At 41.1% G+C, this 18,328-nt stretch overlaps 1 protein-coding gene across 7 annotated transcripts in view; it reads left to right on the top strand.

Moving 5' to 3' along the window:
• Window positions 1-18,328, top strand: part of CPEB3 (cytoplasmic polyadenylation element binding protein 3) — a 196,195-nt gene that overhangs the window by 162,445 nt on the left and 15,422 nt on the right. For all 7 annotated transcript variants that reach the window (XM_047825969.1, XM_047825971.1, XM_047825970.1 and 4 more), the window contains one exon: window positions 4,972-5,153. In XM_047825969.1, coding sequence (XP_047681925.1) covers window positions 4,972-5,153 — 182 coding nt within the window. The remainder of the gene's footprint in view (window positions 1-4,971; window positions 5,154-18,328) is intronic.

Here is an 18,328-nt window from a genome sequence, read left to right as displayed (position 1 = left end):
TAAGTGGTGGACTTTTCATTTTAGAGATAAGGAAGCAGAGTTCAAAGGGGGGTGATTGGCCAAGGCCACAGTAAGTAGAAATGCCACAATTTAAACTCAGATCTCCAGACTTCCAAGTTTGGAGCTCTTTGTACAGAAGGAAGCTGCTTTATCAGGAAGCTGAGATCTGAGATGTTGTCTCAGTAACAGTATTAACAGTCAACTGGATACCAGTCTGATTTAATCAAGTTTGGTGCTCATTCCCTCTGACTTAGTTGGTTGTTCATACACTTATTTGAAAATATTCTTAGTGGAAGTTTATGAGCATATTTTCACCATTTAAAATGTGTGAACTGCCTTGCTAACCAATTCGGCTATGGTAGAAAACCTAGACAGTCCAGCTTCTAGTTGAATCTTGCTTTCTTTCAGAAGTCCAGATCTCTTTGTCATCCCGAGGTGCCTTATGCCTCTTTCCTGTTTGCTTTGTACTTATTTCCACAAAGAAGAAATGTGGCTTCTAGATTCACAGTTTAGAATCTGGAAAGATGAATGTGTTGATATTTCCCTGGGGGATTCTCATTCCCGCTCTACCGCATTTGGTTCTCATAGTATCTCAGACTCAGACATTGCCTATGGCTGGCTTTGAAATCTAGTTAAATGATAGGAACAGGACCCTGGTGTGGGGTAGGATGAGGGAGTCATCATGATTTTCTCTCTGGTGAGCTAAAGTCCCTTTCAGATCTCTGTGAAGATTCAGAAGCAAATCCAAAGAACAGGGGTGCCTGGGTGGCTCAGTCAGTTAAGCGTCTTACTTCGGCTCAGGTCATGATCTCACGGTTTGTGAGTTCGAGCCCCACATCAGGTTCTGTGCTCACAGCTCAGAGCCTGGAGCCTGCTTTGGATTCTGTCTGTCTGTCTGTCTGTCTGTCTCTCTCTCTCTCTCTCTCTGCCCCTCCCCTGCTCACACTCTGTCTGTCTCTCTCTCTCACAAATAAACATTAAAAAAAAAAAATCCAAGGAACCATAAGTGGGGTTTAGATTCAATTTCAGAGGCATAGTCTCCACAACCCAGAGGAATTCTTAGATTTCTGTATGGTACACACAACTGCAATATTCTTGTTTCCCTCTCCGGCTGTGACATAGTGAAGTTCATCTCAAGAGCCAATCTATAGATCAGAGTCATAGTAGTTTTGTTGTTACCATTCCTGAGATGACTTGAATTGTCAGGAGCACAAAGTGTCTCATCGAAAGTACAAAATGCCATTGGATATGGCTACCAGACCTGCTGATTCCCCACCCCTGTGGTGACCAGACAGATCCTGTGAATACTGTTTGGATAGGAAGGGAAAAATAAAAAGTCATCTGAAGATTCCTGCCTTCCACATGGACTCTGGATGCCTGCTGTCACTTCCATCTGTCTGAATTCCAACCTCCACCTCTATTCCCTGCTCTGGTAGCCTCATCTTCCTCAGGTCAAATGTTAGGAATGTGCCTGGGAGCTGCACTGTCTGCCTTCTGCAGAGGATGGTTTAGAATGAGGATTCGTTGTCATGGGCTTAGTAGAGTTGGCTGCATTTTTCCAATAAGACACATCCTTGATCAAAACTACATTTCATGAGCAGGGTTGAGATCACAAGATATAGATAACCCCATGAAGGTTTTAGTTGACTTCTGCCAGATCCTGCTTTTCTTCTGTTTTTCTCTCTTCTTCCTAAGTAGTCAGAGTGGTAGTCCTCCTCATGGCTCAGCTTCACCCACATCAGAAGGGAATTTATATTAACTTTCCTGTATTAACTGGTGATACTCCTTTTAAAGAATCATTTAATACCTAGTCTCTTGGGGTGCCTGGGTGGCTCAGTCAGTTAAGCCCTTGACTCTTGATTTCGGCTCAGGTCATGATCTTGCAGTCATGGGATTGAGCCCCATGTCATGCTTTGCACTAACAGTGCAGAGCCTGCTTAAGATTCTCTCTCTCCCTCTCTCTCTGTCCCTCCCTTTTCCTTGCTTGCTTGTGCACATGTGCATGTGCTTCCTCTCTCTCTCTCTCAAAATAAACATTTATAAATAAACAAACAAATAAATAAATAAAAGCTAGTCTCTAAACATAGTTTTAAATTTTGACGTCTGTAGGTGAATTTTATGTTTTATATAAAAAAATGTTTTAGATTAGAAATTTATAGGACTTAAGAAAGTCTTGTTCTGTGTTTCTGTTAGTCACCTGTGTAGTGGATGAATTAAATTGGTCTCTCTCTTTTTTATAATGCTGTTTTTACCAAGCATGGCTACTTTTCTCAATAATTAGAAACTCTGTTTAGTACTTAAATGACACCAATCTGGTGTTAGAACCCAGCATGAGTTTAGCCTGCAGCAAGTGTGCTTGTAGTGAAGAGTAGCTGACTGAGTAAAGGATTAAATATAAACAGCAGTTGTTTGACTGTTATTTACTTTTCTTCAAGGGTGATCACAGTATTAGACCTTCTGTAGTTAAAACAGAGATTAGGGTAGAAAGAGGGATGGGAAATCTTCAAACTCTTTCCCAAAACAACTCTTTAGTCACCTTGATTTCTTGTAGCTTCTCAACAAGTTGTCCTTCACTTGAGTGAGATTTCATTGCCTTAAACGTCTGCCAATTTTGGTGGCCAAGAAAATGAGTGTATAAAAGTGTACAAGTAGAAAGGATTTATTTATAATTAGCTTTCATAAAAGAATGAGTGAGGGTTTTTGCTTTACATCAAAAGTACTTGACTGCCAGCAATATCAGTCACGACCTAATCTTTGGCATGTGAAGATGATTTTCCAGCAGCTAGATTCACCAAGTAATAAAATGTTCGTGCTGTGGAACCACCTTCTCTGATGTCCGAGGATCCCTAAAATTCCTTTGGAGACCACTGCGCTGTAAAAGAGCCTATGGGTATAGTAACTCTTCTCCTTAGCTGGGGCTTCAAGCTTTCAGGCAGTATACCTTCTCTCTAAATGAGTGCTTTCATGAGTCCTTTCTAAGGGTGGAAGACAAGTGGCATTCAGTTCCTTGCGGACATTCTTCTCCTGGCTGTTCACCAGGCTGAGGGAGTGCTTGCTCTCTTATTCCATTCCAGGGGAAGCTAGGTCTTTGGAAAATTAGCGTTTAATTTCCACTTCCTGAGGTTGCTTATTTTATTAAGCCCCTTGACCAATAAGGGAAATTGATTCATGACTGCACTTAATTATTTCTACCTCAGTGTCTTAGTCTCTGTTCCTGAAGTAACATTAGCCATGTGAGGAGGTCCTCAAGCCATCAGAGGTTTTTGGGCTGAAGTGTGAGGACTTACTGAACTCTGATATTCAGGGTATGTGCGTGATTCTTCTTGCATTGCTTGAATGAATGTGATTCCTGGATCCTGCCCCACGACTGCAATCACAGTCTACTTGGGCTCTAATCAGCATGTTCTTTGGTTGATATGACTCAGTAATTCTGATCATAATGGGATAATTGGGATAGCTTTTGGTTCTGTCTTTAATAGCACTTATTCTTGGGCTTAGTGATTGCCTGCTTATTTGCTCACCTTCTGAAAATTCCAAAATCTGTTGGTTGCAGATCATTCTTCTTAAGAACGGTACTTAGAAAACAATCACCAGCATTATGGAGAGAAATCTTGAAAAAGTTCAGTAGAAAGACAGCCTTTCTGTCATGGCAGCATACCTTTTCTTACCAGTTCAGCGGTCTCATACTTCAGGAACCAGTAGTGCCTGGCTTTCCCTCTGTAGAAGTCTGGTGGGGTTCTTACGCTATTCGACTCTCCAGCCCTTGTAGCTGCTACAGAGTTCCTCCTGTACCTCAGGGGGTTGTGTTGCTTTCCTTCCCCCCAAACACTGATTCCTGTAGAAGTCTGTTATGTGATGTGATGGTCTTTGCGCACTGGCTATGACCCAGGCCATCATCCACCTACCCTGTCTTCTCCTTTCTAAATACCGTATCTAGGCGTTTGAGGAAAGTGGGTTCTTGGGTCGTTCCCCAGGGGTAGGGATAAGTCTTTTGGACTTAAATCATATGAGTAGCCTGAAAGGAATGTTCATACGTGGAGGAAGTGCCATCCAGTATCAAGTAAACAGTTACCTTCAGGAAATTTGGATCCAGGTAAGTAACTGCTACATGTCTCTCCTTGACATGATGAGGATAATTTTAGAATATCAGACCTTTGGAATGGTCCAATTTTCAAATGCCTTCTGTATAGGTGTTTTGTAAATATACCAATATAAAGGTATATTTAGAAGAAATGTGGCAAGGAGTGCAGACCAGACTCTGGATTCATAGCAGAGTACAGGAAGGGTATGTTTTTACTGCCTTTAAGGCAGCTTAGTGTTTCCTGATACATTGTAAGTGCTCAATAAATGTTCATTGTTGCTATTATAATTATTACTATTATTATTATTTACAATTCAGTGTGAGAGGCTAGTGTGGAGATTTCTCAATTGGGATAGAATATACTAAAAAAATATTTAATTGTAGAGATTTACCTTAAGGTTATAAATATATTGCCTTTAATTAAAGAGAGGAGTTAATTCTTTCTATAGCTTAATCTTAATATAGCAGTGTGACTTTAGTAATTGCTTTTAGTCTTAGAGATCAGTAAATAGGGCTGTTTAGAATTAACTTGGTAGGGCATCATTTGAAATGCTTTGCCTACCCAGGGCCCATTCCAGTGGACTAAACAGAAAGTGGAACAGGAGGATTACTGATAGATGATTCCTTTTATACTTTTGCTGAAGTTCCGATTATGTAAATTTGTGTGTGTGTGTGTTGTGTGAATCCGTAATTTTTTTTTTCATTTTATTTGTAAATATGAGGATCTCTCCTGCCTGAGTTTGTTAAGACTGATGTGGACACTCTTCATGATACTTAACATGGGTTTTCCTTTTATTAATTATACTGCATGACCCTTAAACAGTTCCTCCTTCTCCTGGGCAAAAGTGCCTTCTAAACATTCATACCAAATTGTGTTTATTTTCTTGCAGTTGAATTGGCAATGATCATGGACCGTTTGTATGGTGGTGTCTGCTATGCTGGCATCGATACGGACCCAGAGCTGAAGTACCCCAAAGGTGCTGGCCGCGTGGCGTTCTCCAATCAGCAGAGTTACATTGCAGCCATCAGCGCTCGCTTTGTGCAGCTCCAACACAATGACATTGACAAACGGGTAAGCAACTGCTTAGGCTATAATTGCTAGGGGGAAGAAATGCAGTTTGTTTTCTGGGCCCCTGGGGAGAAAAGCACCTTGTGATCAAAAGTGAGCAACTCTGCCCTCCGTGGTATGAGTCCACGAGTCCCTCCCTCTAGACTGCCTGAAAAAGAGAGTACCCATGAAATTTAGGGCGTTAATGAACCTTCTGCCTCACCCATCCCCAGGGTGATGTTACGCTTATGAAAATAACCCTGCAGAATTTAGCATACCAAACTGGTACTGTTCAAAAGATGATGCCAACGGTGCGTTAACAAAGGTTGCGAGCTAGTGCTCTCAAATAAGTTTGGACTAACGTTTAATGTTAATGTTCAGGAGTGTACATAAAATTTTGAAATTCTGGTTTCTCTTAAAATTGCAAGATCACACATGATAGCAATCATTGGAACAAAATAGCTGCTACCCCTTCCAGTCCCCTCTCCAACTCTCTGTAGTCCTGCTCGTATGGTATATGCATATGCATTACCTGCCCTTTTGCACCATGGTGTTACCTGCCTGGCCATTAGGCAGGTACCTCTGATGTAACCTCTGATTTGCTACCTCTGGTGTAAAGAGGGGACATGCAATAGAGTTGTAGGGGGTTGGTGTGCTCAGTTGGTTTTGTGGACAGACGTAGGTTTAAATCCCTTAGATCCCAGCTCTGCCACTCTTTGGAGGTTTGGGGGAATAGAAGGTAGCAGGAGATCATCTGACACCTGTATTAATGAAGGAATAGAGCAAGTAGACTAGTTCAAGTCTTGAACACCTCCCTGTGCAATTGTACTGTGGCTGTTAACAGCTTCCAGCAAAGGATGTTCTTGGGGCATACGTTGGACTGGAATAAATTAAAGTAGTATAAATATATCCTACTATGAAGTTCCACCTGTACTCTCTATGGTCAACTTTTGACTAATTTTGTGTAGCAAACTTAAATTTCTTGGAAGGTGGAAGTTTCAGTTGGTGATGGATTTTTAAATATTCAGCAAGTTATATTTTTATTAAGACGTTTACCTGATCAAATTAGAAAAGCCAGTGCCTAAGATAATTAGTTGCTACATTACTGGGCTCCTGAAAAGTAAGTAGTGGTGGTTTGTTTGTTTTTGTAATTAAACTGAATAAAAGAACTCTTTTTTCAGAATTTTGAAATTCTTTGAATTAATGGAGACTCCTAGTGTGATAAAGATCCAACTCCATTCCTAGCTTTCAGGCACCCACAGCGTTCTGAGCTTCCCGTTTTATAGCAGTAATCCCCCTCAGACTGTCAGCTCCACGAAGATAGGCTGTCGGTGTCTGTCTGTCTCTCTGCTCCATTTCCGGTGCTTACCCATTGCTTGATGTACAGCTACGGTAGTAGGTGCTCGATAAACCTTTGTTAAATTGACGAATGGCTATACTTGGAGGATTTTCTTAAGTACTGCTGCTGGTGCCAGTGAACCTGCTTGTGCCTGTACTTTTGTGAGTCTGAAAACACCAGATTCTATTACATTTAGACTGCTATTGCACCTGTCACTGGTGACCCCAGGCAATAAACTTAACCTGAAGAGCCTTAGATTCTCATCTGTATGCTTTTCCCCCTGTGAAGCCAGAACTAGTGACTAGACAGGAGGTAGGTACTAGAAAAGATAAAGAAGCCTCCATTTCCCAGGGTGCCTGGGTGGCTCAGTTGGTTAAGTATCTGACTTCGGCTCAGGTCATGATCTTACAACTCGTGAGTCTGAGCCTTGCGTCGGCCTCTGTGCTGACAGCTCAGAGCCTGGAGCCTGCTTCAAATTCTGTGTCTCCTCTCTCTCTCTCTCTCTCTCTCTCTCTCTCTCTCTCTCCCCCCCCTCCCCCCCCCCCCGCTCATGCCCTGTCTCTCTCTCTCAAAAATAATAAATATTAAAATAAAAATTAGAAAAGAAGCCTCCATTCCCAATGCTTCTATCTTCCCTTTGCCCCCAGGCTAACCTCTAACCTACTCCTTACCAGAGGGAAGTACACTTGCCCCCGGAAACATGGCAATCTCCGAGCCTCTTTTAAAATCACAGTAAATTCAGATACTGTTTGTTCTATTGACAGCCCCTTCCCCTTCTTCTGCTATTCTTCTGCTATACTCAGCCCTTTAGCACATCTTCCCACAAGACATAGAACCAGGCTAAAAGAGAAGTGGCTTTGCTTTTGTGAGCATGATGATGGGCCATGCTTATGAGAATACATCAAACTCCCGAGGACTTGAGAAAGCCATTGACTATTTTCTTCCCACTGCATTTGAGTTATCTGTACCTTCCATATCGTAAAGTAGTCCTTGATAACCATTTAGAGTAGCAGTTAATTGTAATGGGAAGAGTGTGGAGTTTGGAGCTAGAATAGATTTCAATACTTTTAAATTTCTGCTGCACTAGTCACTGATGACTCCAAGTAAGTTACTTAGTGCCAGGAGCCTTGGGCCCTCATCTGTAACTCCCTCCTGGGGATGGTCTGAAGACTAAATGGGATTTGAGGATTGAACATCAGCCAGAGCTGTATGACATTTGGATAGATATTTAGTAACTAGCACTTGATGGTTAACAGTATTCATCTTGCTACAAATGCACTCAATACTGATGTTGTTAAAAGCACGTAGCTTGAATTTTATCAGTTGCTCTGCTGAAGATGTAACGAAAAGATCACTGGTTAGTGTAAAGAGCACTGGCTGGGTTTATGTCTGGTCTCGTTCCCAGGGGGCTATGTGGTTGTGGCCACATTACTTAAATGCTGAGCTTTGGTGTGAGAAGCCCAGAAGAGAGAGTGGACAGAAAGCAATATATACAATGTAACACATCATACATATGTACGGTGGGACTGCTGCTGTGGTCATAAGAATGCCACCTCCATCCACATCCTGTCAGTTCCTTCAGTGCCGCGGGATGAGAGTCATCTAAGTGAGAAAATTGCAAGTCATTCAAAGTGGCCCAGTCCCTCTTCTCTGGCTCCTGGCTCCTGGCTCCCTCTTCACGCCCTTTGTTTGCTTTGACCAATATGGAGACCATTTTCTTTATCTTAGAGACGTAAGCCAGCTTCCGTGCTGAGATAGGTTCCTTTTTCACTGTTCTGTGAACATTCCACTCCCTTCCCCCAAATTGTTACTCTGTCCTCTTGTTTCCTTCTTACTTTGAACGTAGCCAACAATACCTTATTTTTTTTTTGACTCTGGCATTTTGAGCCTCTGTTAACTGCACCCTTCTTAGATGCTTTTTAAAGTTCATCCCTAGTTTGATTTTTCTTTATCTTTCTCTTAAAGCTTAAGTTTGAGCTTTCCAGAGATCTCCCATTATATATAACTACATCGGTATTTCCTTAGGTAATGCTCTTCTTATTTCTCAGTGGCTCTGTTCTTCATTGTCTGCAGAAAATTTATTAGGCACAACCTTCTTTCCTGAATAACCCCTGTAGGTTTTTGGCAATAGCTAAGGTTTTGAAATTTGCTGTCCTAAAAGTCAGGAGAATGTATCTTCCTGTGCCCATAATCCCTTTTCCTTGATATTGCAAATTCCAAAATGCTATAGCCTTATTCTCCTTCTTTCTTACATTAGCCTAGAGTTGCCTTTAAACCAAGACTTGACTATCTTAAATAGCATCAACCTTAATTACCTTTCTGGTCACAGGAACTTCATTTGCTGTTGGTATCATTATGAATGCAGATATAATGCCATCAGCGAATTAAAAAAAAAATCAACCTATAGATAACATTTTTTAATGTTTATTTACTTATTTACTTTTTAATTTTTTAAACGTTTATTTATTTTTGAGACAGAGAGACAGAGCATGAATGGGGGAGGGGCAGAGAGAGAGGGAGACACAGAATCAGAAGCAGGCCCCAGGCTCTGAGCCATCAGCCCAGAGCCCAATGCGGGGCTCGACCTCACAGACCGCGAGATCGTGACCTGAGGCGAAGTCAGACGCTCAACCCATTGAACCACCCAGGTGCCCCAATGTTTATTTATTTTGAGAGAGGGGGAGAACAAGCAGGGGAGGGACAGAGAGAGGGGAGGAGAGGGAATCCCAAGCAGGCTCCATGCTGTCAGCGCAGAGCCCGACATAGGGCTCAATCTCATGAATCGTGAGATCACAACCTGAGCTGAAATCAAGAGTCAGACGCTTAACCGTCTGAGCCACCAAAGTGCCCCTATAGATAGCATTTTAAGGACCGCTTGCTTGCTGTTTGCAGGCTCTAACCCCTTCATTTTTGGGCCCGTGTGGAGAGTGGGAGAGGGCCGCCTGCAGAGCAGCAGTGCCAGCAACTTGGAAAGTTCTGGGACTGAGGTGTGCTCGCAGGTTGCACCTTCCCTAGGTAAACTGTGGGAGGCACACGAAGAAGAATTTGGTGTATTTCCTTTACCTCTTTTGTATCCAGCCAACTTTTCTCAAAAAAGACCTCTCTTTTGAGAATTTAACCATTTATGTATCTATTGTTGTTGTTGTTATTGCTGCACTTTGGCTAAGTTTTTAGATGGAGTGGCTCATGGGGAAAATACAACCTTTATAGATTTGATTTCTTCTCACAGTCTTAGTGACCTTTTGGCTTGCTTATCGTAAAATAAAATATGTCAGTATGCAACATCTGTGGGATCTGTCAGTCCTGTACTTTGGCACTTTTCTCCCTCTCCCGTCGTTTCTCTCACCCAGAATGCCCTCCCTTTTTAAGGAAGAGGTGGCGGTTTGGGGTTTCGTTTTGGTAGCAGCTTTACGTAGATATAATTCACATGCCATACAAATCACCAATTTAAATTGTACAGTGAGAGGGGCGCCTGGGTGGCGCAGTCGGTTAAGCGTCCGACTTTAGCCAGGTCACGATCTCGCGGTCCGTGAGTTCGAGCCCCGCGTCAGGCTCTGGGCTGATGGCTCGGAGCCTGGAGCCTGTTTCCGATTCTGTGTCTCCCTCTCTCTCTGCCCCTCCCCCATTCATGCTCTGTCTCTCTCTGTTCAAAAATAAATAAACGTTGAAAAAAAATTTTTTTTTAAATAAATAAATTGTACAGTGAGGTGCACCTGGGTGGCTTAGTCAGTTGAGCCTCTGACTTCAGCTCTGGTCGCGCCCTTGCGGTTTATGGGTTGGAGCCCCACTTCAGGCTGTGCACTGGTGATGCGGAGCCTGCTTGGGATTTTCTCTCTCTCCCACTCTCTCTCTCTGCCTTTTCCCTGCTTGCGTGCTCTCTCTCTCTCTCAAAACTGAAAAAAAAAGACTTTTTAAAATAAAGTGTATAGTTAAATAATTTGTAGCATGTTTACATAGTTGTGCAGCCATCACCACAGTAAGATTTAGAACACAGGAAGAGGTATTGAACCAAACAGCCTTCAAGCCCGCAGTACGAGGATCAATTGCACAGTAACCCCCAGTGGGGAAGGGAGCAGAGACACTGTATGTATCCTATTTATTTATTATATGGAGGGGATCCTCCTTATTTAGCCTGTACTCTGTGAAGTCACAGGAACGAGATAGCCCGGCTGTTGAGGCAAACTTGTGACCCAGGCTGCAGCTATAATCAGAGTCCTCCAAGAATATGTGACTTACTGAGTTGGCTGGTAAATCTGCGTTTCAACAAACTTCTTGCCATGGTATGGCTGGCAGTGGGAGGACTCAGAGAGGTGGAAGGGTCTGCTAATGGTGCTCCCTTACAGAGCTGCCAGGATCTTGACTGCAGCCTGTGCCCAGAGGTCTGAATGGGAATGCTTAGCACACGGGTGGCACTCAGTGAGTGTGTAGGATAAATCAGGATGATATATGGGAGAACAAGGACTGGAAGCGACCATGGAAGGCTGTCAAGGGTACTGGATGAGTCACTCTCATCTCTCACCTGGACATCTAGGGGAGCTTCCCCACTGTCTCCCCACTTTGCGTAGCCAGTCTTCAGTTCATTCTTTACATAAAAACCAGAGTGATTATTTGTTTACTTACTGTATATATATATATTTTTTAAATAGGCTCCACATCCAACGTGGGGCTCGAACTCATGACCCTGAGATCAAGACTCTCATGTTCTACTGACTGAGCCAACAGCCTCTTTTAAACTCGTAGTGTGAATCATGTCTTCCCTTCCTTTAAACCCCTTGGTTATGTTCTATTGCCATTGGTATAAAGGTCAAAATCCTTAATTCCTATTGCCTACATGACCCTTCATGCACTACATACTTCTTTTGCCTTAGCGCTCTCTTCCTTGTCTTGAGCCAGTCAAGGCCTTTTTCTCTCTTTTTTAAGGTCATTTATACATACTTTTTTTTTCTCCCTGCCTAATACCCACTTTTCCTTCGGGTCTCAGCTGAATTGTAATATTTTTAGGAATCTTTTCTTCAGTGGAGCTTACATCTCTTTGTAAGCTCATTGTTTGATCATTGTCATGATACCGTCTACCATTCCTTTGTGGCCTTAAATACCTCTGTGATGAAATATTGTTTCATTTAATGTCCTTCTATCCTATTAAACTGTACAACTCATGAGGGCAATGACTGTGTGTCTTTCATGTTAGCTACTTAATACTTGACACATAGTGGACACACATTAATTAATTGTTTTTAGATGAATGAATAAGTTGTTGAATGAATGTCACCTGAGAGGTAGCCCAGGTAGGAAGTCCTTAGACAGCAACCTTTGGCATATCCAGCTACCCACAAAAGGGCACTTTTGCATGGCTTTCTTTTCCTACTTCATTAAGAACACTCACTTGTATAATAAATTTATATTTTGACATTAAAGCTGGACTTAACCTTAGACGTGATGTGGTCCAACCCCTTTACTTTGCAACAAAGGAGAATCTAAGAGAGGCTTGGAGACTCTCAACATACCTGTCCGTTAAGGGCAGAGGTGCCTCTGCTCATGGGGGTCCCTCCCTGAACCTTGCTGCCCACCCAGGGTCTAATGTCTCTTCATACCCATTTCTTCCATGAAGTCCTTTTTCCACAGACCTTAGACTCGGAACCCCTCAGTTAGATCACAGGTCCTTTTGTGGGTTTTATATATGTTTCAATAGTTCATGTAACTTCCCAGGTGAACATATTTTACACAGAACAGGGCGCATCTGGAGTTCATCATCAAGATTTTCTAATATATCTGTAAGCCATTTTTAAAACATTTTTAGATGTTTACTTTACTTTTGAGACAGAGAAAGAGAGAAAGTGCACACGCGTGAGCAGGGAAGGGGCAGAGAGAGAAGGAGACACAGAATCTGAAGCAGGCTCCAGGCTCTGAGCTGTCAGCACAGAGCCTGATGCGGGGCTCGAACTTGTGGACTGTGAGATCATGACCTGAGCTGAAGTTGGACGCTTTTTAATTTGGCAAAATGAGCTGGAAAATGTTCTGTGCCTTTTTGCAGTTCTTTTGCTTTTGCTTTTCACTTTTATATTGTCTTCATATGATACCTTTTTCAAGTGAACAGGAACCAGGGCAGCTGCACTGGATTAATAGCATTTGGTGGAGATGTTTGGCATTTTAAATGTCATCATGACCCTTACTATGGGAACATTATTATTATAAATGACACAAGGGGTGAGGAAAATCTAAATGGGCATTAAGGAGGGCACTTTTCAGAATGAGCACTGGGTGCCATATGTAAGAGATGAATTGCTGGGTTCTACTCCTACAGCCAAGATAACGCTGTATATTAACTAACTTGAATTTAAATTTTTAAAAAGGAAAAAATAAAATATACAAATAGATACAAAAAATAAAAATAATTTTAAATGACACAAATATAATTTTATGCCTTAGTTTTTACTTCTAATGAAACATTGTTAGTATCTTGAAATAAATCCTTTAAAGGTTAGGGGTCCCTGGGTGGCTCAATTAAGTGTCCAACTCTTAATTTCGGCTCAGGTCGTGTTCTCACAGTTCGTGGGTTCAGGCCCCATGTCAGGCTCTTTGCTGACAGTATGGAACCTGCTTGGGATTGTCTCTTTCTCCCTCTCTCTCTGCCCCTCCCCCACTTGTGCACTTGCTCTCTCTCTTTCCTCTCTCTCTCTCTCAAATAAATAAACATTAAAAAATTTTTTTAATTTTAAATGTAAACCTTTAAAGTTTACATTATGCATATGCTATGGATAATATTCACCAGTTATCAGCCAGTTGGTAATTTGTCCCTGTGTTGACAATATTAAAGTTATGTGATGCCCAGCACAGCAGTTCTTGATGTCTCTGCCTTGGCACACACAGGCATGTGATGCCCTCTCCCGGGTAACAGGTCCCCTGGAGCACTAATAGAGTGGGGCATTTATGGTGTACGACCATCAGCACCTTAGAGGGGTAAACCCCATGCCCAGCCCTGTCCTTGCCACCCAGAGAACCATGGCGATAGTAAAAAAGTGCTGTGGCTTGGCAATTGTAAGGTCAGAGTCTATACTCCTAGCTCCTCTCCCAGTCACCACGTGACTTTGGGCAATTTACCACCTTGTAGAAGCTTGATTTTATTGATTTTATTTTCCAGTGGTAGTAAGAACACCAGCCTGTCTTACAGTTTATCATGCAGTTAAACAGTGTCAGGTGAAAGAAGCACTTTGGAAAGTTATTTGGTGGCACTGATGTTGATTTGTATCATTACTGAGCCTGGCCTATTCAAATTGTGTGGCTGCCTAATCATACGTCCAAGGCTAATTCTTGACTCTGTCTCTCTTTTATTTTTTTATTTTTAAAGCACCTACTTAGTTCCACTAAGAATCTTTAATATAGAGACAGTGAAATAGTTGAAGTTGACACTAAAAAAAAAAAAATTAGCTGCCAATCTGCCAACACGTTGGTTGGATATTAGTCAAGACACACATAGAGTCTCTTAAGTCCCTTTTATAGATGTAAACATCTAAATGCATTTTCCATGTAAAGGATTTAAGGTTTTTTTTTTTTCTTCAGTCCAGAAAGAAGTGGGTTTTTTTTTTTAACCAGTATCTTTTCTCTGATAATGAAAAGATTTCGAACCTGAAGTTGAGTAGAAGGTTAGGATTAAATTTTGCTTATAATCCACGAACAGTGCTTCTGTGAAAAACTGGAACAGTTTAAAGTATTTAAGTACAATAAGGGCAGAAGAGGGCACCTGTACTCATTCTGTCTGTTTTAATGGTATTTTTAGAAGTCACGCCAGATGAACACTTAAGATATGAAAGCTCTGGGAAATCCAGTTTTCCTTATAACTCAAGGCTAGGTCACTCACATATGAAATGTTTTTGTAGTGTGAAAAAATGAGATCATTAAAAAATAGGTAATCCTTCTAATATGGCCGTTTCTCTATCCTTCTATCTACTCTGTGTGGTCCTGAGAAAGTTTATAAGGATAAAATCAGTTGAATCTCCTTTAGCCTAACAAAAGCATATTTGATCGATATGAACAATTTCTTTTTAAAAATCTGATGGTCTTGGGGCGCCTGGGTGGCCCAGTTGGTTAAGCATCCGATTCCAGCTCAGGTCATGATCTCGCAGTTTGTGAGTTCAAGCCCTACATCAGGCTCTGTGCTGACGGCTCAGAGCCTGGAGCCTGCTTTGGATTCTGTGTCTTCCTCTCTTTCTGTCCCTCCCCAACTCGTGCTCTGTCTCTCTTTCTCTCTCTCTCAAAAATAAATAAACATTAAAGAAAATTGTTTTTAAAAATCTGGTGGTCTCTCCCCAACTATTATTTACCACAACTCAGTCATTTGTCTTCTAGAAATTTGCAAGTTAGATGTTTATAACTTGAAATGCATCATGCAGTAGACATAGGTTAAAGTCTGCCAACTCAACCCACAGAGGCCTTCTTACTAATAGAAAAGATACTAGGCTAGAATCAGCCAATCTGGAATTTAGTCCTCACTATGCCACTTACTGTATAACTTGAAGGAAGGATGTGTGTGTGTGTGTGTGTGTGTGTGTGTGTGTGTTTGTGTGTGTGTGTGTGTTTTCATGAAAACAATTTTAAAAACTTAAAGCACCCTGTCAGTATTTAGTGGTACTGAGAACACACTGATATACACGAAACCATGAATAATATGTGAACTCTTCTGGAAGATACTCATTAGACAATCTAACTGAAATTTCACATGATAAAATGGGTTAAATATTTCAGGCGAGACAGGGGTAACACTGGTTGGTTATCTTAGTTTTTGAAACAGAAGGAGCTCTCTGTAGGCAGGTCTGGCCTGCCTAGGAATCTGTCCCTAAAATAAGTTCCCCTAAACCACCATTCCCTATATTCTCTGTGAAACATGAGTCCCTTTTGATTTTAATATCTATTTTACTATATATATATATATATATATATATATTTTTTTTTTTTTTTTCCCGAGTCAAATGTGTTTGGAAATGCTTTCTAGAAGAAAGTTAAATAGGTTGGTATATTCTAGGACTTCTTAGAATCTTGTATATATATACCAGTTGTTGTGAAGATTCCAGGAAACAATATGTAGTTTTTCACAAATTTTTCGATCATGGAACTCTTCTAAAATGTACCATCTCTTGGGAATAACGTTCTAGGGAACCCAGTTGAGAAAACACTGTGTTTTCAGCTTCTTTTCTTCTTTGTCCTCAAATTTAGAAGTTGAATAAGTAGGGATTGTTTTTCTCTTTCTTAATCCCTTTTTCCCAAGTGTGTCCTACCCACCATATATTTTCTTTCTTATTGTGGTGAAAAAGCATGTAAGATCTCCCCTCTTACCAGTTTTTAAGTGCACAATAACAGTATTGTTAACTATAAGCACAGTGTTGTACAGTCGATCTCTAGAATTTTTTCATCTTGCCTACTGAAAGCTGATACCCTTTGAACAACCCCCTACTTTCCACTGTTCCCAGCCCCTGGCAACCACCATTCTACTTCCCGCTTTCTAGGAGTTTGACTACTTTAGATCTGTCATATAAATTGACATGTCCAGTATTTTCTTGGTAAGCATCTTTGCCATAGGTAGTTTTGTCACAAGCGTTTTCACCACATAACCAATTGGCCTTAAGGCAATTTTTCCCTAAAAGGTGAAAAAAATAACTGGTTGGCAGTTTGGGTTGACAGTTTGGTTTATTTCTCCATTGACGCAGTACTCCTATTTTTTTTATTGTATAAATCTTAGCCCTCCGAAATGTCTACACAGTGACACAGTTTTGAACTCAGATTTCCCATTGACCTTTGGAATGTCTATCAGTAAACATGTGAGTCTGCCCAGAACTAAGAACGGTGTAGAAGGCTTTCACAAAGCAATACAAAGTTCACTTATAAATATGCATCCCATTTTTTGGAAACTTACAGCCTCTCTTAATGAAGGAAAAAATTTCAGTGAAAAAAATGTGATGCCAAATGAGATGAATCAATAAGAAAAAAAAAAAGTTTAATACTCTGAACAAAAGACTTGAAGTCAAGCGCTTAGGTACAATCCACAAAATAAAATCAGTTATTTATGCAGTATTGCTGTGTATTTACACTATAGGTTTGATTGTATTCAGATACTTTGTATTTCATAATAGTCATTCTTTTTTTTTTTTTTTTTTTTTTGAGACAGAGCATGAGCAGGGGAGGGGCAGAAAGAGAGGGAGACACAGAATCCAAAGCAGACTCCAGGCTCTGAGCTGTCAGCACAAAGCCTGACGCAGGGCTTGAACTCATGGACTGTGAGATTATGACCTAAGTCGAAGTTGGACGCTCAACCAACTGAGCCATCCAGGCGCCCCTCACAATAGTCATTCTAATTTTATTACCATTTTCATGTTTCATGATGTCCTTTTTAGATGGATGCTCTTTTGTTTTTTCATGATTTTATTTTTTACAATAAAATTGCCTAGTAGCCAATTAGTTACACAACAAAAATGTTTTAACAAAAATGCTTGGGGCAAAGATGCTTATGGTGGAACTACCTAGAAACATAAATAGATTCATGCAATATTCACCCTTCTGTGATTGACTTACTTCCCTCAGCATAATGGCCTTAGGGTTCATCCATGTTGTTGCATGTGTCAGGATTTCATTCTTTTTTAAGACAGAATAATATCCCATTGTATGTGTATAGCACAATTTCTTTATCCATGTCTGTGGAAATTTAGGTTGTTGCTTCCACATCTTGGAAAAGAAGAATAAGGCTGCAGTGAACGTGGGCCTGATTTCAGTTCTTTTCAATAAATACACAGAGGTAGGATTGCTGGGCATGTATTTTCCATCTCCAGAGAGTTGGGGTGGGGACAGGGAAGAACAACTGTGTATCCGTGGTGGTAAGTGGGACACTGGGTGTTTGATGATCGCCTTTTGTAGTTACAGTTCTTCGTCTTTTTGATGACTTGAGACTATCTATTGTATTTCTCTCACGTACCAGTCTCTATATAAGAACGGTGATCAGTAGTTTTGAAATCAATCCACCATTGATAAATAATGTTCCCTTGATGATTTTGTTTTAGTTTAATGCTGAGGACCAGAGACTGACTTTTGGTTAGCTAATTGGAAGCTTTCTGATACTTTTATTTATTTATTTATTTATTTTTATTTTTTTTTTTTTTTTAATTTTTTTTTTCAACGTTTATTTATTTTTGGGACAGAGAGAGACAGAGCATGAACGGGCGAGGGGCAGAGAGAGAGGGAGACACAGAATCGGAAACAGGCTCTAGGCTCTGAGCCATCAGCCCAGAGCCCGACGCGGGGCTCGAACTCACGGACTGCGAGATCGTGACCTGGCTGAAGTCGGACGCTCAACCGACTGCACCACCCAGGCGCCCCTCTGATACTTTTATTTAAGGAACATTGGGGTTTTTTGGGGTTTTTTTAAGTTTATTTATTTTTAAGAGAGAGAGAGAGCATGAGCTGGGGAGGCACAGAGACAGAGGGAGAAACAGAATCTGAAGCAGGCTCCAGGCTCTGAACTGTCAGCACAGAGCCCGACATGGGGCTCAAACTCAGTGACCGTGAGATCATGACCTGAGCCGAGGTCAGATGCTTAACCCACTGAGCCACCCAGGCGCTCCTATTTAAGGAACATTATGAGAGCTCAGCCATAGTGCATAATATTTGCTTGGAATAGCATCCTTTTAGAATAACTATTTTTGATTTAATGAGATGTTACCCATCGCACCTTTCTTTGCAAGCACTTCAAGTACCTCACGTATTTAATCTTTTTTTCTCTCTTCCCTAGAAACATGTTGGGCCTGAATTTTAGCCACAGACTATCAAAGGATTTATATTTTTAGCCTGCATGAAGATGAATATGACCCAGTAACCATAC

This window comes from Prionailurus viverrinus, chromosome D2 (assembly GCF_022837055.1).
Source record: "Prionailurus viverrinus isolate Anna chromosome D2, UM_Priviv_1.0, whole genome shotgun sequence".
Lineage (NCBI taxonomy): Eukaryota > Metazoa > Chordata > Mammalia > Carnivora > Felidae > Prionailurus > Prionailurus viverrinus.
This window is presented reverse-complemented; position numbering and strand designations above follow the sequence as displayed.